The sequence below is a fragment of the Chiloscyllium plagiosum genome, unplaced genomic scaffold (assembly GCF_037043375.1).
Source record: "Chiloscyllium plagiosum isolate Xiang-an unplaced genomic scaffold, Cpla_swu_hap1 HiC_scaffold_5, whole genome shotgun sequence".
NCBI classification, from domain to species: domain Eukaryota; kingdom Metazoa; phylum Chordata; class Chondrichthyes; order Orectolobiformes; family Hemiscylliidae; genus Chiloscyllium; species Chiloscyllium plagiosum.
In genome coordinates this window covers 118,117,420-118,141,604 of record NW_028270143.1, presented here as the reverse complement: position 1 = coordinate 118,141,604, position 24,185 = coordinate 118,117,420, and the positions used below count along the sequence as shown (strand labels likewise).

The window sequence follows — 24,185 nt, the reverse complement described above, 5'->3', positions numbered from 1 at the left end:
TTTGAACCATTACAGATCATAATTAAAGTTTGAATCAATAGAAGTTTGGGAACTTGATGTTTGGCAAGTGATGTTCGGGTAGTTGACCAATCATTCTTGATTGAATGACAGAGAAGCCTTGAGGGGCTTACTTCTGTTAACTTGTTGTATATCTTAGATCACATTCCTGGCTTTAGTGTGCTATCCAAAATACAACTCATCTTCTTTGGCTGTATACTCCAGCATACAACATACACCAGTTCATGTTTGATCCTCTTTACGCATATTTCAGATGTGTAATCTTTTACGTAATTCATTCTGGCCTATGTATCATGCTCTGGACTAAGGGGAGATAGTGTCTGAATGGTACTGTCATTGGAATTGTGATTCAGAGATCCAAGACAATGTTCTGGGGTCAAATGCTCTGCCTTGGTGTAGTTTGAATCTAAATGTATAAAAGATCTGAATTGAAAGCTAGCCTCAGTAAAAGTGCCATTACACTACTGTTGTAAAAATTCACTTTGTTCACTGATGTCTTTTAGGGAAGGAAATTAGTTATCTCTATTCAGTTTGATTTATATATGTGGTTCCAGACCCACAACATTGTTATTGAGTGTTAACACCCCTTTGAAATTGCTGAGCAATCCACTCAGTTCAAGGGCAATTAGGAATGAACAACAAATGCTGACCTAATCAGCCATTTCAACATCTCGCAAAAGGATAAACATAAAACAAACTCTGCGTATATGAATTATCCTGTAAACAGTGCAAACAAATTTGTTGATGTTAACCTCACAGTATATTAAGGATAGCTCTTGTACCTGTTTATCTCTGTGAAAAATGTGTATGTCTCATGTACTGGTGCTGGCTTTTCTCCATGTACACTATGTGACTGTACTTCTAAAAAGAAAGAAAAGGCAAGGAAATTAATAAAACTATATTTCAGAAAATAAGTAAACGAAAGTCATGTTTTTGATTGGGAACATAAACAAAAAACTTGAACCTGTCCAACAGCCGCCTTTCAGAAAATCTATTTTTAATTTGTTTCTTTATTTGCAATCCTTGAGTGCACTGTATTTAGTCTTTTAATCACTGCAGTTTACATGATCAACTGTAGCCGACGCGAACCAACAAGGTGCCTTCAGCTTCTGCTGGTGTCAGTAGCTATTCAGTAGATATAAGTGCCAAGTTATGATTCTTCCTACCTTGCCTACATTATTTTAATCTTGCACTAAGGAACAATCATAAGGTATAAATGTAAAAGGAAGATTCTTTGGATAAACCTCAGTTAGCCATCCAGAGGAAACTTCCTCCATTTCTGCATTTTACATCAGTTACACTACTCAGAAATTTATTCTACCCTTTCTCTAAAGAACAACTTCCTGATGTCAATCCTAAATTTGTCCTTCCCTGGTTTGAATCCAAGCTAGTGGTAGAGATAGGATAGCAGAAATTTCAGATGGGGGTAGGGAGTTAGTAACCTCAATTAACCGAATAATTGGTTTGTGATGCAGAATGATGCTGACAGCATGGGTCAATTCTTGCACCATTTTGAGGTCACCATAAAAGTCCTTACCCTTTGGCTGAGGTAAGGTTAAACTCACCACCAGCCATTTTTCTAATGGTATGCTAGGATCATGGTGGCTTTACTCTTAGGGAGTGAGGAAATGCATCACTTACTGAATCTGTTGAACTAAAGAAAGTAGTCTGTAGAAACATTTAAAAAACAGTTAACAAAGTATAGTCCTATAGAAAGTGAGCCTGGAAAATAAGAAGATGGCAGATGAAGTGAACAGGTATTTCAGATCAGTCTTCACTGATCTATACAAGTAATATTCCATAAGCAGCCATAAATCAGGAAAAGGGAGGGAGGAATTCAGGAAAATTACAATCTTTAGAAAATGTACATTGAGTAACCTTTTGAAGCTGTGATGACCCAAGTCCTAATCGACAGAAAACAGGAAACTACAAAGCAATTAGCTTACTCTGTCATAGGGAAAATGTTTTAAAGAAGTTATAACAGAGCATTTAAATAAGTTTAAGGCAATCAGCAAAGTCAAAACGATTTTGTAAAAAGGAAATCATGTTTGACCAATCCACTGGAGTTCATTGAGGTAGTAACATGTGTCATGGATTAAGAATGACCAGTGGAAGTATTGTACTTAAGATTTCCAGAAAACATTTGATAAGGTGCTTCATCAAATATTACAGAGAATAAAAGCTCATGTTGTAGGAATACCATGTTGGTACGAACAGAAGATCGGCCAGCTGACAGTAAGCAGAGAGAAGGCATACATGTCCTTTTTCAGGTTGGCAAGATGTAATGAGTGGTGATTAGTGCTGGGACTTTGGCTGGAAGATGTGGTTGGTAAATTTGCTGATGACACAAAGATAGGTATGAAAGCCAATCATGATGAGGACATAAGAAGGGTACAAAAAGATATAGATAGCTTACGTGAATAGGTAAAATTCTGGCAAATGGAATACAATGTGGGAATGTGTGAAGTTTTCCACTTTGGCAATATTAATATTAAAATAATATTACTTCCAATTTAGGGACTGGAAGCAGTTTAGAGAAGATTTACGAGATTAAAAACTATAATGGGCCGGTTTTCTTTGGAGGAGTTTAGAGGAGCAACATGTGACTTGATTGAAACATAAATGATCTTAAGGCAGCTTGACAGATTGGTTGTGGATGAGATATTCTTTCTTTTGACAGAATCAAGATCAATGGTCCCTGTTTAGAAATGGATGCTCATTTAAAAGGGTGGTAAGGCAAATGATTTTCTGTGAGGGCTCTGAGTCTTTGGAAAGGTGATGAAAGCCTTCCCCTTGAACATTTTTATGTCTTGTTAAGCAAAAGGGAGAAAGGTTGTCATGAACCGGTATGTGGACTTGAGATTACAATGCTACCATATCTGTTTGCAACCTTTGCCGCTCCACAGAAAACAACCCCAGCCTATCCAATCATTCCTCATGGATCAGACCCTCCAGCCCAGCAACATCCTGGTAAATCTCCTCTGCAGTCTTTCCAGTGCATCACATCCTTCGTATAATGTGGTAACCAAAACAATACACAGTACTTAAACTGTAGCCTAATCAGCATTTTATACAGTTCCAGCATAACCTCCTTGCCCTTGAATTCTGTGCCTTGGTTACAAAAGGCAAGACTCCCACATGTCTTCTTAACCATTTTACCTAACTGCCCTCCTACCTTCAGGGATCTATGGATATTCAGACCAAGGTCCTGCCGATCTTTAGTACTTTCCAGGGTGGTACCACTCAGAGGGTGCTGCCCTGATGAATGGTCCTGATCTGAAAGGTCAACTCTCCTGCTCCTCTGACGCAGCTTGACCTGCTTTTTTTCCAGCTCCACGCTTTATCAACTCTGATTTTCTGGCATCCAGAATATAATTCTGTGCCTTGTGAACCCTCCTCAAGAGCCTTACCTCACATTTCTCCAGGTTCTACCCCATTTGCCACTGCTCTGTTTGGCTGACCAGTCATAGAGTCATAGAGATGTACAGCATGGAAAGAGACCTTTGGTCCAACTCATCCATGCTGACCAGATATCCAAAGTTAATGTAGCGCCATTTGCCAGCATTTGGTCCATACCTTCGAAACCCTTCCTATTCAAATATCCATCCAGATGCCTTTTAAATGTGGTAATTGTACCAGCCTCCATAATGTCTTTTGCAGCTCAGCACAGACATGCATAATCCTCTCTATGAAAATGTTGCCTCTCTTAACTCTTTGACACCTCACCCTAAATCTATGCCCTCTAGTATTGGACTCACCCACCCCAGGGAAAAAAACCTTGGCTATTCACCCTATCTATGCCTCTCATGATTTTATAAACTTTTATAAGGTCACCCCTCAACCTCCGACACTCCAGGAAAAACAGCCCCACCCTATTCAGCCTCTCCCTATAGCTCAAACCCTCCAACCTGGCAACATACTTGTAAATCTTTTCTGACCCCTTTCAAGTTTCACAACATCCTTCCTATAACAGAGAGACCAGAATTGCATGCATATTCCAAATGTAGCTTCATACGGTCACAAAATGACTTCGCAATACCTATACTCAATGCACTGACCAATCAAGGCAAGCCTTCTTCACGATTCTATCTTCCTGCAACTCTACTTTCAGGAACTATGAATCTGCACTCCAAGATCTCTTTGTTCAGCAACACTCCCCAAGACCTTACCATTAAGTGTATAAGTCCTGCCCTGATTTGCCTTTCCAAAATGCAGCACCTCAGATTTATCTAAATTAAACTCCACGGCCCATTGGTCCATCTGATGAAGATACTGTTGTAATCTGAGGTAACCCTCTTCGCTGTCCATTACACCTCCAATTTTGATCATCTGCAAACTTACCAACCATGCCTCTTATGTTCACATCCAAATCATTTAAGTACATGATCAAAACAGTGGCACACCGCTGATCACAGACCTCCAGTCTGGAAAACAACCCACAACACTATCCTCGGTCTTCTACTGTCGAGCCACCTCTGTATTCAAATGGCTAGGTCTTCCTGCACTCCATGTGACCTAACCTTGCTAACCAGTCTACCATGAGGAACCTTGTCAAATGCCTTACTGAAGTCCATATAGATCACGTCCACCACTCTGGCCTCATCAATCCTCTTTCTTATTCTTCAAAAAACTCAATCAAGTTAGTGAGATACAATTTCCCACACACAAAGCCATGCTGACTATCCCTAATCAGTTCATGCTGTTTCAAATACATGTACACCCTGTCCCTCAGGATACCCTCCAACAACTTGCCCACAACTGATATCAGGCTCACCGACCTATAGTTCCCTGGCTTGTCCTTACTACCTTTCTTAAATAGTTTTAGCCAACCTCGAGTCTTCTGGCACCTCACCAATGACTATCGATGAGACAAATATCTCAGCAAGGAACTCAGCAATCACTTCTCTAGCTTCAGACAGAGTTCGAGGATACACCTGATCAGGTCCTGGGATTTATCCACCTTTGTGCGTTTTAAGACATTCAGTACCTCCTCCTCTAGCATATAGACATTTTTCAAGATGCAACTATTTATTTCACCGTGTTCTCCATCTTCCATATACTTATCCACAGTAAACACTGATGCAAAAATATTCATTTAGGATCTCCCTCATCTCCTGCAGTTCCACACACACAGGTTCTCTTGCTGATCTTTAAGGGGCCCTATTTTCTCCATACTTACCCGTCTGTCCTTAATGTATTTGCAGAATCTCTTTGGATTCTCCTTAACCCTATTTGCAAGTACAGCTGTAATGTTACCCCTAATCAAAAACGCCACTCTCTCTCCTCTCTTGGCCCCCTTTCTATCCTTCTTAAGCATCCAACCTCTGGAACATTAAGCTGCCAGTTCTGTCACTCCCTGAGCCATGTCTCTTTAATTGCTGTGATATACCAGTCCAATGTTTCCAACCATACTCTGAGTTCATCTGCCTTACCTGTTAGATGTCTTGCATTGAAATAAATGTAGCTGAATTTATCAGTCCTACCTTATTCTCTGCCTGAAGATTCCTGAAGAGCCCTTCTTCAGATTCCTGAAGAAGAGCTTATGCCTGAAACGTCGATTCTCCTGCTCCTTGGATGCTGCCTGACCTGCTGTGCTTTTCCAGCAACACATTTTCAGCTCCACCTGTTTGTTTGACTTGCTCCTTTTCCCAATCGTAGAAGTCTCACATGATTGCTTTGCTCAATATCTCCCTGGGTCCCCCCCTGCTATTTATGGCTATTCTCCTTTCTATTTATCACCCTACTAACTTTTGTGTCATCCATAAACTTTCTCATCATAGCCCTACATTTAAGTCCAAGCTATTAATATTTCAAATTATTTTAAAATCATGTTGCACAGTCACTACTGCCATATAGGAAATACCCAGGTGTCAAATTGTGCATTGGCTCCCACAATGACAAATTGTTTGAAGGATTAATATTGGTCAGCATATGAGGGATAACTTCCCTGGTCATCTTTGAAATAGCACCCTGAGATATTTTATATTCACCCACAAACACTGATGCAAACAACTCATCCGCAAAGTGGCACCCCAAATAGTGGAGTAGTACATTGCAATGTCAGCCTCAATTCTTTGGGGTCACGTTTTAAAGTAGAACTGAAAATAAGAGAGCTCTGACACAGGAGCAAAAATGCTCTCTACTAAGCTACACCTGACACTTAGAGGCACATATGGAATGCAAATACCAGCTACAAATTCTACATAATTCTATGACATTGGGTTATCTTTTAGGTAAAGTCAAATAGTGATATGCTTTATAATGGGTTCTTACAGATCAGCAATGTCATAAGCTTACCTGTCTTCCCAATGATAACTTCAGAAGATGGTTGACTAAATTGTCCTTTACCAGCTTTATTGACATATGCTATTCTATATGAATATGTTTCTCCTTTACACAGATCACTGGCATAAAAGCAGGATTCAGAAAGGTTGGATGCAACATTTGTCCAGTCTTCACCTAAAAAAAATGCATTAATTAGACCAAGAAACATTACAAGATGCTAAGGTGCCTTAATGCAGCTCAAGAGAAAAGCAGGGATGTTACTAGAATGATGCGATTGAGGAATATACAAAAAGGATTAGACTAAATGGGACTGATCGAACAAAAATGGACAGATTGTTATGCCTGATGATGTTTTCAGGTTAGAGACCCCAGAAAGAGTTATAGCACAAAAGAGATCATATCACATGGTAGAAAAAATATTATCCACTGTAATTTCATGTCTGGAACTAGGGACATTATTTAAAAATAAGATGTCTTCCATTTGAGATAGACTGTACAATCTTTTCTCTAAGGGTCATGAGTCAATGGAATTCTCTGCTGAGATTGGTGGAGGCAGGGTCATTAAATATTTTGAAGGCAGATGTAGATAGATTCTTGACTGACATGGAAATCAAAGAGTATTGGGGCAGGAAGGAAAGTGTAATTGAAGTTTCTCATGCTGATTAGACAAGGTTTGATCAGCGATAGGCAGTATGGCTTTGTCAGGGGCAGGTTATACCCAACAAATCTGGTGGAAGTTTGCAAGATGGTGACCAAGTGTATGTAAGAGTAAGGCAGTTGAAGTATTTTATATAGATTTTGGCAAGCCTTTGCCAAGGTCCGACATGGGAGACTGAAAGAAAAGCACATGGGATCCAGGTTAGTTTGGTACGTTGGATCCAACATTGGCTTAGTAGTAGGAGGCAAAGGATGGTGGTAGAAGGCTGTTTCTGTGACTGGAGCCTGGTGTGCAATGGCACACAACAGGGACCAGTGCTGGGTTTCTTACTGTTTGTGGTATTTGTAAATTATGTAGATGAGAATGTTTGGGCGGGGGTGGTGATGATAATTAAGTTTACAGGTGATACAAAGATTGGCAGGGTGGTTGACAGTGAGGAGGAAAATGTTAGGTTACAGGAAAATATAGATGGGTGAGTCGGATGGGTAGATCAGTGCCAGATGGAATTTAACTCTGATAGATGTGAGGTGATACATTTTGCAAGAAGGAATAAGGTGAGGGAGTACTCAATGAATGGCAGGACACAAGGAAGCTCAAAGGAAGAACAGGATTTTGGGGTGCTTGTCAACAGATCTCTAAAGATGGAAGGACACAGTAATAGGGCAATTGAGAAAGCATACAGGACGCTAACCTCTATCAGTCATGGCATTGATTATCAGAGCAGGTGTGGTGAAAGGGTTAAAATTATGTCCCAATACATGTGTGGATCTTATTATCTGTATGTAACCGGAATGGAATGTGTTGCTTAGTCTTGCCCTGTTGTTCGCATGAATATGTTACCGGAATGGAAGGTGTTGCTTAGTCTTGCCCTGTTGTTCGCATGAATATGTTGCCGGAATGGAATGTGTTGCTTATGGTGTTTATGCTACCAGCCTTGATAAGGAACAGACACTGTCAAACAGGATGTTGCAAACTTAATTGGTTCCAGCTGAAACTCGTAAAGAGTCTTGCCCTGTTGTTCGCATGAATGTTTAGATCTCGAAAGAGTATATAAGCTGGGAAAGTCCCCAGTTCGGTAGAGTCTGCTCCGGGTTACGTTTAACCGCCGAGCGTGGGTTGTTGGCAACCGCTCTACGAGAACTGACGGCTCCCAGTTCCGGTAACACGTAGAGTGAGTATAAACCAGACCCGTTGTAAGTACGAGACCTGGTTGAGGCGACGCTGCGGGGAATAAAATACTCATATTCTAGCAAACTCGTCTCTTAGTTCTTTTCTCCTGGTCTGTGTCAGACTACTCTCCTGCGAACCCGATCCTTGAGAATTTATAAAACAGCAGGGAGGTCATTTTGCAACTGGACAGAATTTTAGTAGGCTACAGCTGGAGTGCTGTGTGCAGTTCTGGTCAGTGCACAATATAAAGAATTTTATTGTACTGGAGGGGATGCAAAGGAAGTTCACCAGGATGTACCTGGGATGGAGCATTTCAGCAATGAAGGGAGGCTGGATAAGCTCGCCTTATTTTCTTTGGAGCAGAGAAGGCCGAGGGGAGCCCTGGTAGCGGTGTGTAAGATTATGAGGGGCATGACAGGGTGAATAGAAAGCAGCGGTTCCCCTTAGTTGAAGGGTCAGTAACAAGGTGACATAATTTTCAATTGATGTGAAGAGGTTTAGAGGGGATTTCAGGAAAAGATTTTTTACTCAGAGGCAATGGGCATCTGGCAAACACTGGGAGGGTACTTGAGAATGGGGAACCTCACAATCTTTAATGTAAAAATAGTATGTGAATGAGCAATTGAAATGTTGTGACATTTAAGGTTATGGGCCTAGTGTGGGAAAGTGGGACTAGCGTAGGTAGTGGAGCATTTTTGGTTATACAAACATGATGGGCCAAAATGCCTCTTCTGTACTATATGATTCTATGAATGCGAGATGAGAAGCTATGACAAATTGAGTCTTTTACAGCAATACTCAATTTCTGTACTATCAAATGATTATTCAAAATTGTAATTTATTCACATCAAGTAGTTTAAACTAATAGGAAACAGTGTCAATTATAAGTGAATATCATATTTTACCAATTATGTAGTTGCCAACCTATGTAACTCTGTGTCAAGCTACTTACCCTTTCTTTTACACTCAATAATATACATTATTGGAGTGTTGGCAACAAGGGGCTTCCATATCACTAAAACTCCATCTTCATAGACCTGTGCTACTTCAGGGGAATCAGGGCAACAAGGCACAACTGTAAATGGAAAAAAAAAGTGGAGTCAATTTACCGAGAGAAAGAAAGTTGCCTGACTGTTCACCCCTTTTACTGTTTTTTACATCAAATATGTGGGCACATTCTAGCCACTGTCTTTAAGCATTTACCACTTTCTTGTCCTTTTCTCCAATTTTATTCTCTCTCGCATGACTGATTTCCACACTTGATTTCCCTTCAGTATCTCACCCAAGTGATCATTTTACATGCACCTGGCTATTCAAATGTAAGATAGTTTTTCCAAGTAGCCATGATGTGGAAGTGCCCCAGTGTTGGACTGGGGTAGACAAAGTCAGAGGTCACATGACATCAGGGTATAGTCCAACGGGTTTATTTGAAATCACAAGCTTTCTGAGCACTGCTCCTGCATCAGGTGAACATAGAACACAACAGCGCAGTACAGGCCCTCCGGCCCTCGATATTGCACCAACCTGTCATACCAATCTGAAGCCCATCTAACCTACACTATTCCATGTACGTCCATATGCTTGTCCAATGACAACTTAAATGTACTTAAAGTTGGTGAATCTTATATGTCTCAATTAAGTCACCTCTCAACCTTCTCTCTAATGAAAACAGCCTCAAGCCCCTCAGTCTTTCCTCGTAAGACCTTCCCTCATTACCAGGCAACATCCTAGTAAATCTCCTCTGCACCCTTTCCAAAGCTTCCACATCCTTCTTATAATGCGGTGACCAGAACTGTACACAATACTCCAAGTGCGGCCACATCAGAGTTTTGTACAGCTCTAGCATAACCTCATGGTTCCAGAACTCGATCCTTCTATTAGTAAAAGCTAAAACACTGTACGCTTTCTTAACAACCCTGTCAACCTGGGTGGCAACTTTCCGAGGATAAACCACTTCAAACCAGTACATTTTTCATGGAGTGATTAGTTCAATTTTTCTCCCATCCTTGATCCAGTGATACACTGTACAATTCTGTTCCATTCTGACCTTGTTAGTGGGTGAACTATTCATGGAAGTTAGTGTGGCTTTATGAGTTCTGTCAGAGTTAGATACAGTCAATCACAGGCAATCACAAGTATACAAAGGAACAGTTACCTGCTAAATTCAGTAAGCAGCAAGTTGAAGCTTTGCCCAAATGGTTTTCCGCCACACATATATATCTACCCAGATCATCTTCTATTACATTTAGGATAGTTAGAAGCTGGCAACTTTTGCTTGTGGTTGATGTCTGTATCCGATTACTGCAGCACACCAACTGATCCTCTATAGAAAAACAAAGCCAAAAACAAGCTAACTACAAAACACGGAACATTTTCCATTGTCTTTTTTGCTGATTTAGGTTATTTTGTCATGGTATAATAAAGTGCTGAAAGTACTCAGCAGGTAAGATTGCATCCGTGGAGATAGAAACAGAGTTAACATTTTGTTTTACATGACCTGTGTCAGTATGTGAAAGGTTGTCAATCTGAAATATTAATTCTGCTTTTGTCTTTACACTTGCTGCTTCACCTGCTGAGTAGCTTCAGCATTTTCTGTTTATACTCCAGACCATTTCTTTTACTTTTGATTCTCTTTGTGCTGTTCACTTTCAACACTCAGAACTATACAACAAAAGAGTTGACATGAAACATGCAAAAATGTATTCGACTAAAATTGAGGTCTGTACAAACAAGCTAGAAGGCACTTACCATCTATATACAATGTTACGATCCCCAGTTGAAAAAGTCAAACCCCAGAATGAATCTGGCTAGATGTGTCTTTTTTTTGTTTAGTTAGTTAGTGTGGTGGTTAGTCACAGAAACATAGTCACACAAGGCTCGAATTTTCTTTAAAAATAGAATAGAAGCGTTATTTCACAAAAGGAGAAAGCAAGCTATCTAAATATTTAATCGAGGTAGAAGATCTAAAACACACAGGAAAACAAGGTTTCAAACTTTCTCTTTGATATTGATACTGAGACTCGAGCCCAGAGAAATTACACTCCTATCTCAAGTCTTTCGGGTTCTACTTAACGAACTCCTTCCAGTTTCTTTGCCATAAACTGTGAAATGATTTGATGAGTCCTTTTCAAGTCTGTCGATGTGAACTTATCACAGATTTGAGAGTTTAAACTTTCTCAGGTGTAATAAGCTGCAAATTTCTAACCAAGCTCTTATAGTTTGGAAGTTTCACAAACTTAAACCCTTCTGCCGTAGTAACAGTTTTGACAGTAAATGTGATTTCCTTGAACTGTCCCTAAACTCCTCCTAGGAAAAAAAAATCAAAACTTGTTTCTAAATTCAATCCTAGTATCTTCTGAATAGAAAAACAAAGTGCTAAAAGGCTTACATGTTTATTCTTGAAAGGTGTGGCACTGGAAAAGCAAAGCAGGTCAGGCAGCATCTAAGGAACAGGAGAGTTGACGTTTCCAGCATAAGCCCTTCATCAGGAATGTGGGGGTGGGGAAAAGGGGGCTGAGAGATAAATAGGAGGGGTTTTGGGGCTGGGGAGAAGGTAACTTGGAAGGCAATAGGTAGCTACAGGTGAGGGGTGATGCTGATAGGTCAGAGCGTAGGATGGAGCGGATAGGTGGGAAGGAAGATGGACAGGTGGGACAGTTCAGGAAGGCAGTGCCGAGTTGGATCTGGGAGGAGGTGGGGGGAAGGGAGATGAAGAAACTGGTGAAATTGATATTGATGCTGTGTGGTTGGAGGACGCCAAGGTGGAACATGAGACATTCTTCCTCCAGGCGTGAGGTGGCTAGGTTTTGGCAGTGGAGGAGGCCCAGGACTTGCATATCCTTGGCGGAGTGGGAGGGGGAATTGAAGTGGTTGGCCACGGGGCGGTGGGGTTGTTTAGTGTGTGTATCTCTGAAAGGTTTGGCGAGTTGGCGTCCTGTCTCCCTAATGTAGAGGAGACCACATCGAGAGCAACGGACACAGTAGATGAGGTGTTTGAATGTGCAGGAAAATCTCTGCAGGATGTGGAAGGATCCTTTAGGGTCTTGGATGGAGGTGAGGAGGGAGGTGTGGGTGCAGGTTTTACACCTCGTGGTGGCAAAGGGAGGTGCTGTGAGTGGAGGGTGGGTTGGGGGGGGGGCATGTACCTAATGAGGGTGTAGCAGAGGGAATGGTTTCTGTGGAATGCTGATGGGGTGGGGAGGGAAATATATCTCTGGTGGTGGGGTCTGACTGTAGGTGGCAGAAATGGCAGAGGATGACACATTGTATCCGGAGATTGGTGGGGTGGAAGATAAGGACGGGGGGGCTGGGGGTTCTATTCTTGGTGCGGTTGGAGGGGTGGGGTCCAAGGGTGGAGATGCAGGAAGTGGAGGAGATGAACGGCATTGTTGACTACGTGGGAGGGGAAATTGTGGTCCTTAAAGTAGGAGGCCATCTGTTATGTTCTGAAGTGGAATTGCTCCCCCTGGGAGCAGATACGGTGGAGGCAGAGGAATTGGAAGCAGGGGATAGCATTTTTACAGGAGGATGGGTAGGAGGTGGCAGCTGTGGGAATCAGGGCATTGAAGTAGATATCCATGTTGAGTCGGTCACCAGAAATGGAGACCGAGAGGTCCAGGAAGGGGAGGGAGGTTTCTGAGATTTTCCACGTGAACTTGATGTCAGGGTGGAAGGTGTTTGTGAAATTGGTGAACTGTTCAACCTCTTCTTTCGAGCACAAGGTGACATCGATACAGTAATCAATGTAGTGGAGGAAAAGGTGGGAAATAGTGCCAGTGTAATTACAGAAAATGGACTGTTCCACGTATCTGATGAAGAAGCAGGCATAGCTGGGGCCCATGCGGGTGCCGATGGCTACCTCTTGGTCTGAAGGAAGTAGGAGGATTTGAAGGAGAACCTCGATGTGGTCTCCTCTACACTGGGGAGACGGAGTGCCAACTCATGGAATGTTTCAGAGAACATTTCTGAGACACACACACACCAAACAACTCCACTGCCCCGTAGCTGACCACTTCAACTCACCATCCCACTCTGCCAAGGACATTCAAGTCCTGGGCCTCCTCCACTGTCAAATTCTAGCCACCTAACGCCAGGAGGAAGAACATCTCATTGTCCGCCTTAGGGCCTCCAACCACATGGCATCAACATTGATTTCACCAGTTTCCTCATCTCACCTTCCACCACCTCATCCCAGATCCAACTCGGCATCGCCCTCTTAAACTGTCCCACCTGTCCATCTTGCTTTCCTATCTGCTCCACCCTCCGCTTTGACCTATCACCATCACCCCCCAACTGCATCTACCTATCGCCTTCCTAGCTACCTTCCCCCAACCTCAACCCCCTTCCATTTATGTCTCAGCCCCCTCCTCCCCACCACCACATTCCTGATGAAGGGCTTATGTTCGAAATGTCGACTCTCCTGCTCCTCGGATGCTGGCTGACCTGCTGTGCTTTTCCAGCACCCACTTTTTGACTCTGATCTCCAGCAACTGCAGTCCTCCCTTCTCATTACATATTTAGTTTACATGTCGTAAATCCAACAGTATAAACATTTTTTTCATTAGCATCCCAGAGGATGAAAGTCACCTACTTTCTGTCAAAATGTTAGATGTAATCACATCCTGGAAGCACCCTCTGACCTTGTCTTTTTAAAACAAAAACTTTGCACTAGACTAAATCCCATTTGCTCTATTTTGAAGTTATATTATCTTAAATTATACACCTTGCAAACTCTTAATTTGTTCACGGGATGTGGGCATTGGTGGCTGGGCCAACATTTATTGCCCATCCCTAACTGCTCTTGAGAATGTGGTGGTGATCTGCCTTCTTGAACTGCTGCCTCCCTTGGGGTGACACCTACAGTAGTGTTTAGAAGGGAGTTCCAGGATTTTGACCTCACAGCTGTGAAGGAATGGTGATACATTTTCAAGTCAGGATGCTATGTGGGTTGAAGGTGAACTTGCTGCTTGCACTGTTCCAGTGCATCTGCAGAACTCCACCTTCGAGATGGTAGGCATTGCGGGTTTGAAAAGTGCTGTCAAGGATCTTTAGTGAGTTACTGCAGTGCATTTGGTGGATAGCACACGCTGTTGCCATTGTGTGATTGTAATGAAGGAGATAGTACTCTGCAAACATTGCTTCCATGTTACTCTTGCCCATCTGATTTGTTTAGCAGATTATAATCATCCATGACAATTACATTACTATTCTAATACATTTCCATTTTTCCTGATTTATCCTTTTTCTAAGTGTGGCAACTCTTCAGGGGGCTATAAACAATTCCCAGCTGTGACATCTTTTCCTTAATTCCCTAATTACATCTAAACTGATTCCACATCACAATCTATTGCACTTATATCACTCCTTACCACTGCACTGAAACTTTTCTTTAAAAATGCTGACCCATCTCCTTTTTCATTTTGGCCTGCTCTTCTGGACATATTGAATATTTAATTCACGGTCTTTGTCACCATGCAACCATGTCTCCATAATTGTGCTGTTAACTCATCCAACCATTACAAATATAGCATGCTTGAAAAGTCGTAAGCTTTGACTTTTTACCATTATTACTTATTCTAGTTCTACTTTCTACTGTACACTTATATTCCCTGCCCCTTCCTGCCAAGTAACATTCACGCCACACAAATGCCAGACTCCGACCTTCACCCATGAGACACAATCTAACCACCGTCCTTTGACATTCAATTGTGTTATCGTCATTGAATTCCCCACTATCAACATCCTGGGGGTTTTCATTGACCAGAAACTCAATTGGATTCACCATAAACACAATGGTTACAAGAACAGGTTAGAGGCTATGAATACTGTGGTGAGTAACTCACCTCCACTCCCCAAAGCCTGTCCACCATCTACAAGGCACAAGTCAGGAGTATGATGGAATACTCCCCACTTACCTCGATGATTGCAGCCCTAACAACATTCAAGAAGCACGACACTATCCAGGGCAAAGTAGCCCGCTTGATTGATACTGCATCTACAAACATCCATTCCCTCCAATGCAGATGCTCAGTAGCAGCAGTGTATACTATCTACAAGATGCACTGCAGAAATTCACCAAAGATCCTAGACAGCACCTTCCAAAACCATGACTCTTTCCATCTAGAAGGACAAGGGCAGCAGTTACATGGGAAAACCACCATCTTCAAGTTCCCTCCAAGCCAATCACCATCCTGACTTGAAAATATAGCACCATTCCTTCACTGTCATTGGGTCAAAATCCTGGAATTCCCTCCCTAAAGACGTGGGTGGACTGCAGCGGTTCAAGAAGGCAGCTCACCACCACCTACTTAGGGCAACTAGGGACAGGCAATAAATGATGGCCAGCCAACGACACCCACAACCCACAAATAAATATATAAAAACACTTTGATTATTGTTCACCTCTTCACTATTCTACGCCTCTGCTTTCGTCTATTTTTGACTTCTTTAAACTTTCCTTCAAGTGAACACTACCCTTCACTATTTTGTTTAAAGCCTCATGTACAACCCAGCATGGTTAAAATGAAATCCATCCCAATGTAACTATTCTCTTTTCCCCAGTACTGGTGCCAGTGCCCCATGAATGTGAACCAATTTCTCCCACATTAATCTTGGAGACATGCATTTACATCTCTAATCTTATTTAATCTATGAAATTGCAATTGGCTCAGGTAGTAATCCTGAGATTATTACCTTTGTGATTCTGCTTTTAAATCTGATGTTTTTGACTTTAATTCAGAATTGGGTGCTTTATAAGAGGTTCCAGATGTTGGATAATTGCCCATCGGCAGTTTCAAACTCCAGATGAATTACTGTGGAGTCAGCTGCATGCGATTTCTGCAATGTAACAATGTGCCACTACTGTTTAAACTGCTGCAACAACTGTCTTCCTATTGGAAGATCTGGCCTTATGTGTGGTCTCATCAATGAATTTGCATTAAGACATCTTTAATCCTATACTCACACTTCTGCACATTGTAGCCCATCTGCTAATTTTATTCCCACTCATTTTACCTCTCTAAATCCACTTGAACCATCTTTGCATCCTCTTCACAACTTACACTCTGACCTAGTTTTGAATCAGTTGAACATTTGGAAATATTTATCCTACATCCAAGTAACTGATGCAAATTGTGAATATTGGGAGCTAAGCACTGATTTGAGAATGCCAAGAGGTGCAGAGTAAAACAGTTCTAACCTTTGAACCAACGTATGTCAGGATTTGGATACCCTTGAGATCTGCAGGACAAGGTCACAGACTGACTCAACACAACTGACTGGTCTATAAGGCCTTCGAGAAATGATGGTGCTGAAAGAAAAGAAAAGGCAGCCAATGTTCCAATTATTCAAACATAAATTATTCAAAGATAGAAGAGGCAAGTCAAACCTTGGACAGAACTTTACATTCTCATTGTTGACAAAAAGGCAGAGAGTGTAAAATTGAGCATAATGTTTTCCTGAAACCTAACCTTCTCTGCCAACTCCAAAGCAATTTTGTATGTTGTAGGGATGGCAGCATGACGAGGAGCCTGCCACGTTTCACTCCTTACCCCACCAGTAGAAAAAACAGGAATGTACTTTTCTTATGGTTGCCCAAGACCCACTGGGGTCACTATTTCCCCAGCCCTGGTCTATACACCCTGGTCTCCCACCTCTCCCTTTCAAGGTATCCTGGCCTCGTCCAGTCAAAACATTGCCCTGCATTTTACCTCCCCATCCAGCAATGGCCACAATCTCTAATGGAGCTTGCCTCAGTATCAGATGTAGCCAACATTCCCAAGGCTACTGCTGAAAATATTGAATTATGGCCATTTGATTGGTTAACAATTCTCAAAAGTAGGGCAACTTCCTGGAATGGGGTGGAAATCTGATCCTGAGCCCTCTGACAGGTATTCCTATATCACCTTTGGAGGTCAGCTCTTTTCTGCATGTCTGGACTGCAATGAAATTAGGAGCTGAGTGGTTCAGGCGGAACAAATACTGAGCATCAATTCACAGGCTATTGCTGCACAAGTGCCACATCGTAGCACTGTCAACAACCCATTTCATCACTTTGTTGATGATCGAGAGTAGACTGATTAGGCAGCAATGCCAAGTTGGATTTGTCCGGCTTTTTGTGGACATGACATGTTTGGGCAAGTATCAACAATATCAGTAGGTACCAACATTGTAGCTGCACTGGAACAGCTTGACTAGTTCTGGAGCCCAAATCTTAACATGGAGGGAAACAGATTAGTTGAAGCCTGGCATCTGTAATGTTGGGGGCCTCAAAAGGCAGCAGAGATGAATGCATTTTTCATATTCTTTGATTCTTCTAAGTTAACGGATGAAAATCAATTTATTTAACAGGATAGTCCATCATCATTTGCTTCTACCTATTCAGATTGTTCAGTGTAAAACATGAACTATTAAAAGTATATGTTTAGCAGCAATACCTTTTTCCTTTGCTTTTGAACCAGGTAGCTTCAAAGAAAACAGTTTTGATTTTTTCTTCAAAAAACTGCTGGTATTGTTTCTAGTGTCTGTTGATTGCACAGTCCCTTGCTGCTTTTCTATGTCTGCAAAGAATTATAACATGGTTATTTTCATTTCATTAATACGGTTGTCTTAATAGTCACCTGTTCTATGTTTTACATATGATTTTATTAAATTGGAAACTTAGTAAATTTGAAAACATTCTGATATTAACACTCATTGTCATGAATGCAATGAACAATTTCAAAGTAAGTAACTTGTTTATTATGTGCAAGATGCTTTACACTTACTTTCTTCATATGATGTTAAGAGGGATATCAGTGGCATTTTCATAACTTCCATGTACTGGTTCCCAGACAAGTCTTCATTATTTGGGTCTGCCCTTGCCTGGGACTCAATCACCTTCCCATCTTTTTTTTCTCTCACTTTAGGTTTTTCTTTGCTTTTCAACTGCAATGAAAACCGAGCTGGCAAAGTCTGACTTTTCCTTGTACCCACTGACATTGGCAATTGTTTGCTCACGTTTAAATCCCGCAATACAGATAAAGAATATCGATTTTCTCTTCCATCCTCATCCAGATGATGCAAACCTTTATCCCAATTTAATGAAGCAGACCTTCTAAATAATCTTAATAGACTAGAGCTGCCAAACATTTCTGAAGTAGACTTTGGCAATGGGTCTGTGTGAATTTCACTGATAGTTTCACTTGAAGCAGTTGGAGGTTTTGCATCCTTCTGGCTTTTGAATGCTTTTCTTAGACTTTCAAAACTCTGATGTATTATGTTTTCCAGTGAAGCTCTTTTAGATCTTCTTTTAATTTTTGATTCTCCTTCTTCGATATCAGATGCTGTTTCATCTTCTTCTGTATCTTTCAGCAATTCCAATAAATCTGATTCTGATTCATTGGCAGTCAGATTCCAGGAATATTCACTTGTTGTTTCAGCCTCATCACACAATATTTCATATGAGGTGCTTGATGCCTGATCTGACTTTCCTTGCAAAGGACTGCCCTTTTTGGCTTTTGTTTCCTTTGAAGGAAATAGTTCTTCAGATGTCCATGGCACAGGCATACTCTCTGCTTGCCAAGTGTTTTTCTCTTCAGACCTTTCAGACAGAAATGAGGGGCAGTGTTCAAACTCTAGACCATAGCTGTATGGTTCAGACAGGTCAAAGTAATCTGTGCCTGGTTCTACAGTGTTAAAATATAAAGAACTGACATTTTCATTTAAACTCTGTTCCAGTTGATCAGATGTGACAATTGAAGCAGCAACAGAGGAGATTTCCCTCTCCAACTCTGAATCCATGGGACATTGAAATTCAAAAGACTTCATTCCAGAAACATGTGAATGTGAGCTAGCAGGCTGATCAATATGCTGTCTCTGTGATGTTGTAGACTCCAACTCTGGAGATTCAGAGAGAGATGAGGTTTTTGTTTCTTTAAGTGACTGCAAAGATTCGCTGTCCATGGTTTGCAGATCTGATGGACTCTGAGAAGAAACGGCCACACTGAACTCCATTTCTGAATACTGACTGTCGTTGACTTTGCTGTCAATAATACAGGCTTTCTTCTCCATGTGCATCTCCATATTCTTTTCTGATGAGTGTAAAGAAGCTACATCAGTTTGCACAGATTGATCTATCTCAAAGCTAATATTTTTGACAGGGCTTTCTGAACTATATTTTACATTAGATAGAAAGGAACCCTCTTCTGATAAGCACACTGTGTCACTGCATGTGTAGTCACACATTGCTGACTCCTGTGTACCCGACTCTTCCGCATCCAGGGAAATGGGCTGAGGTGTTAAGACATCACTAACAACCAACATCGTATTGGAGTTTGGATCTGACTGCTCTGGAGATAGTTCTGGTATTTCACTTACAGGTTTGTTTACTATAGTCTGAGCTAAGAACTCTGCTTCATATTCATCAAATGACTTGGTCTTCCTTGAATTTTCCCTGGAGAGATGAGCTACAATATTGCTGTTATCATAAGACGCTGATCTTGTTAATCTTCCAGAACTGTGGCTTGAGATTTCCTCAAATCTTTCAGCATCAAATCTTCTGCTTTGTAGAGGCATCTGAAAGCACTCCAAGAGTGGCTGACGGAGACCACTCACCTTTCCTCTTGTGTAACCTGCCTCTACAAAACGCCTTCTTGTCCTTTCAAGGCTCCTTGTGTATTGAGCATTCTCAGTAGAAAGATCCCTGCTCTCCAGCATATCACTGCAGAAAGTACTTTTTATAAGACAATGCCTTGGTAAAAGTCTAGGTGATGATTTGGAGCTCGTATCCAGTGAGCTACTTTGTCCTGATAATTGAAGTGGAACAGCATTATCAGAAGAAGTATGTTGCACTAAAGTGTGAGTTGTTGCTCCCTCCACTCTTGAACAGTCTGAAGTCTCCATGGAAGCAGCTTTGGAAAGGGGATGCTTCAAGCTGCTACCATTTAAATTCAGATCTTCACAGATTTCAGAATATTTATGTTGTGCTTTCATATCCTCTCTGTATTCTGCACCTGCTTCATGTTTTACATATGGTTGTTCTTCAACAGCAGTGTTTCTAGTTAGAAGTGTCCTATCACATTTTTCCTTACAGATATCTGGATCTATAATGTCTTTTGAGAAAGAAGCAGACCAAGGGATTTCATAGAATTCACTTTCATTTGTATAATATCGATCAAGTACAGTCTGATTGACTTCTGGAGTATGGGTTGAACAGGCATCTGTCTGATGGGTGCAGTCTTCAAAATCAGAAGAAGAAGCACTAGTTGTTGGTGAGCTGCTTTCCTTCAGCAAGTGTCGAGACATTCCAAGAGAAAGACCATCAGATGTCCCTTCCAAAAGTTCCGGAATGGATCTCATTACCAGTATTGATTTATAGCTCATAAGGGATTGCTTAAAATAACACAAAAATAACAAATTTCAAAATGAATATTTTCTTCAGTCTTAAAAACAACCTGCCATTTTAAGTTAAAGAAGGACAAAAAGCTATTTTCTTCACATCGGATTCATAAACATGTTTCAAAATGAATGTAAAAAGTTCTAGCTTTCTTTAAAAAAAGCTATACCCTAATGTTGAGCTATTTAAGGGGAGGTGGTGTCAAAATGGTATAGTGACTGGTCGAGTAATTCAGAGACCCAGGCTAATACTTGGGGAGAACAGGAATTTGAATCTCACTGTGGCAGATGATAAAGTTTGAATTCAATGAATAAATATGGAATTAAAAGCTAGTCCAATAGTGGCTATTAAAAAAAAGTCGATTGTTATAAAAATCCACTCCCATTTGTCCATCCTTTCATCTGGTTTGGCTGACATGTAACTCCAAATCTATGGTAATTTGGTTGACTCTTAAATGTCCTCTGAACTGTATCTAACTTCAATAAAAGGAATGAGATTGGATGGACCAATCAAGTGAGGAAAGTCTTCAGTAGGATGGACAATGAAGTTTTACTGCATAGTGCTTATTGTTCAGTTACATTAATCTAAGATACTAGACTGTCTCTTGTGAAACCTCAGGATCAAGAGTTATTATGAGCTACACTGAAAGAGCACTAGAACAACTCTAACTGAATCCTCTACACAAAACATTGTTTAGCTCCTCCAGGATCAATCCTTAAAGGATCAGTCCTTTATATATTGATGGGTGAAGCTTATTTCATGATGTCAGTTAACCCTTCCAGAACCAATGGAACATGATTTTTCAAATTCACTCATGAAATGTTCGTTGGGTGGGGGGAGCCCTGAACTAGAGGGCATAGGTTTAGGGTGAGAGGGGAAAGATATAAAAGAGACCTAAGGGGCAACCTTTTCACGCAGAGGGTTGTGCATTTATGGAATGATCTGCCAGAGGAAGTGGTGGAGGCTGACACAATTGCAACATTTAAAAGGCATCTGGATGGGCATATGAATAGGAAGGGTTTGGGTGCTGGCAAGGCGGACTAGATTAGATTGGGATATCTGGTCAGCATGGATGAGTTGGACCGAAGGGTCTGTTTGCGTGCTGTGACTATGTGGGTGTTGCAGGCCTTGGTACTGTAGTACAAGGAGCCATTCCAGAGGCGGGAGATAATCAAAATGTAGTTTTAATCAGGGATACTATAGTGAGGGGAATAGACACTGTTCTCTGTGATTAGGATCAAGAGTCCTGAAAGTTGTGTTGCTGTCTAGTGCTGTCTAGTGCCTGGTATGGGAGGGCAAAGCCTCAGTTATTGTGATCCACATGGGTACCAATGATATAGGGAGAAAGAGGACGCGATGGTATTATTGCTTGACAATTAATACAGAGACTCACTTAATATTCTGGGGACTGTGTTCGAATCCCACCATGGCAGATGAAGGAATTCAGATCCATTAAAAAAAAATGAAAAGAAAAATCTGCTGATGACCATGACACCATTACTGACTATTGGATAAACCCATCTGGTTCACTAATGCCCTTTGCGGAAGGAAATCTGCAATCCTCACCTGGTCTGGTCTACATGTGTCTCCAGACCCACAGCAATACTGATGCTTAATAAACCTCTGAAATGGCCTAGCAAGCTATTCAATTCAAAGACAGTTAGGAACAGGTGATAAATGTTGGCCAGCCAATGACACCCAAGTCCCAAAAGTAAATATGAAAAAATAGAGGTTCTACTGAGGGAATATGAACAGCTAGGGGCTAAATTAGAAAGCAGAACCAAAAATGTAATAATCTCCAGATTACTACCTAAACCATGAGCAAATTGGCATGAGTAAACAAGATTAAAAAGATAACTCCGTTGTTTAAAGGTTGGTGTGGAACAAACTCATGAGACATTGGCACCAGTACTGGGAAAGGAGGGAACTAGTTTGATGAGACAGGCTCTATTTGAATTATACTGGGACCAGAATCTTGGTGAATCACATAACTAGGCTGTAACTATAGAGATATGAGGGAGGAGTTGGCCAGAATTGATTGGAAAAGGATCCTAGCAGGGAAGGCAGTAATGGCAGGGGTTTCTGGCAATAATTCAAGAAGCACAGCAGACATTCACCCCAAGGAAGAAGAACCTTTCTAAGGGGAAGACAAGGCAACCACAGCTGAGAAGGAAAGTGAGAGGCAGCATATAAGCAAAAGAAAAAGCATACAATGTGTTGAAGATTAGTGGGAAGCCAGAGGATTGGGAAGCCTTTAAAGACCGGCAGAGGATAACTCAAAAAACAATAAGGGGGGAGAAAATGAAATAAGAGAGTAAGCTTGCTAGTAATATAAAAGAAGATTGTAAGAGTTTTTTTTAGATATATAAGGATAAGAGAAAGGCAAAATTGGACATTGGACTGCTGGAAAGTGAGGCTGGTGAAGTAGTAATGGGGAACAAAGAAACAGTGGAATTGAATAGGTACTTTGCATCATTGTTCACAGTGGAACATGCTAGCATCATATCAGAACTTCAAGAGTGTTGGTGGCAGAGATGAGTGTAGTAGCCATCACTAAGGAGAAAGTACTGGCAAACTGAAATGTCTGAAGGTGGATATATCACCCAGAGCAGATGGATAACACCCAGAGTTCTGAAGGAGCTAGCTTAGGAGATTGTAGATAGACAAGCAGGAGGCTGAAAGAACATAGCAAACCCGGCAGCATCAAGAGGTGGAGAAGTCAACGTTTTGGGTGTAACCCTTCTTCAGGACTGGGGATGGGTGTAAGGGAAGCTGCAGATAAAAGGTGGGGGTGGGGGGGGGGAGGGAGGGCTTTGGGTGGATAGAGGGGTGGAATGGTGAGGTAGGGACAGCTGAACACAGGAAGAGGGGTACGACCTGGTTGGTTGATGGGGAGAATGAATCTAGTTGGTAGCTGAAAGGAAGGGTCGATCACAGGAAGGAAGGGAGGGGCAGGGGCTGGAAAGGAAGTCAGAGGATGGGAAGGGAGGTTATTTGAAATTGGAGAACTCAATGTTGAGTCCTCTGAGCTGCAAGGTGAAAGTGAGGACTGCAGATGCTGGAGATCAGAGTCCAAATGTCTGGTGCTGGAAAAGCACAGCAGGTCAGGCAGCATCCGAGGAGCAGGAGAGTCAACATTTCGGGCATAAGCCCTTCACTGGGCCTTCCTCATGAAGGGCTTATGTCCAAAATGTTGACTCTGAACTCCTCATATGTTGCCTCACCTGCTGTGCTTTTCTAGCACCAAACGTTTTGAATCCTCCAGGCTGTAGGCTGCCTAGATGGAAGATGAGGTGTTGTACCTCCTATTTGTGGCTTGATTTGCTGTGGCAATGGAAGAGGCCAAGGATGGTCATGTTGGGAAGGGAGTGGGAAGGGAATTAAAAGGGGACCCTGTCTTTATTGTGTTGGGGGGGTTTATACCAGTGGATCGGGCAATAGAGGAAGTGTGGTGTCTGGATAACAGAGGTGGGAAATGCATGTTGTTCAAAATAAGTGGACATCTGGGATGCTTGGGAGTGGAATGTCTCCTCATCCGAGCAGATGCAGCAGAGGCAGAGGAATTGGGAAAGCAGGATGGATCTCTTGCAGGATACTGGATGGGAGGAGTCTGTGGGTTTATAGTAAACATCTGTCTGGAGACTATCGCTGGAGATGGAAATGAAGACATCAAGAATGGGG

The 24,185-nt window shown here is 41.7% G+C and overlaps 1 protein-coding gene across 1 annotated transcript in view; it reads right to left on the bottom strand.

Annotated features, from left to right (window-relative positions):
- The window catches only part of obscnb (obscurin, cytoskeletal calmodulin and titin-interacting RhoGEF b), a 799,195-nt gene that overhangs the window by 17,609 nt on the left and 757,401 nt on the right, over positions 1-24,185 (bottom strand). The window contains exons 105-111 of the mRNA XM_087987576.1: positions 17,896-20,500; positions 17,566-17,688; positions 16,329-16,439; positions 10,287-10,454; positions 9,084-9,206; positions 6,316-6,477; positions 801-879 (exon numbers count right to left, since the gene is read on the bottom strand). Of these exons, the coding sequence (XP_087843702.1) occupies positions 801-879; positions 6,316-6,477; positions 9,084-9,206; positions 10,287-10,454; positions 16,329-16,439; positions 17,566-17,688; positions 17,896-20,500 (3,371 nt within the window). The remainder of the gene's footprint in view (positions 1-800; positions 880-6,315; positions 6,478-9,083; positions 9,207-10,286; positions 10,455-16,328; positions 16,440-17,565; positions 17,689-17,895; positions 20,501-24,185) is intronic.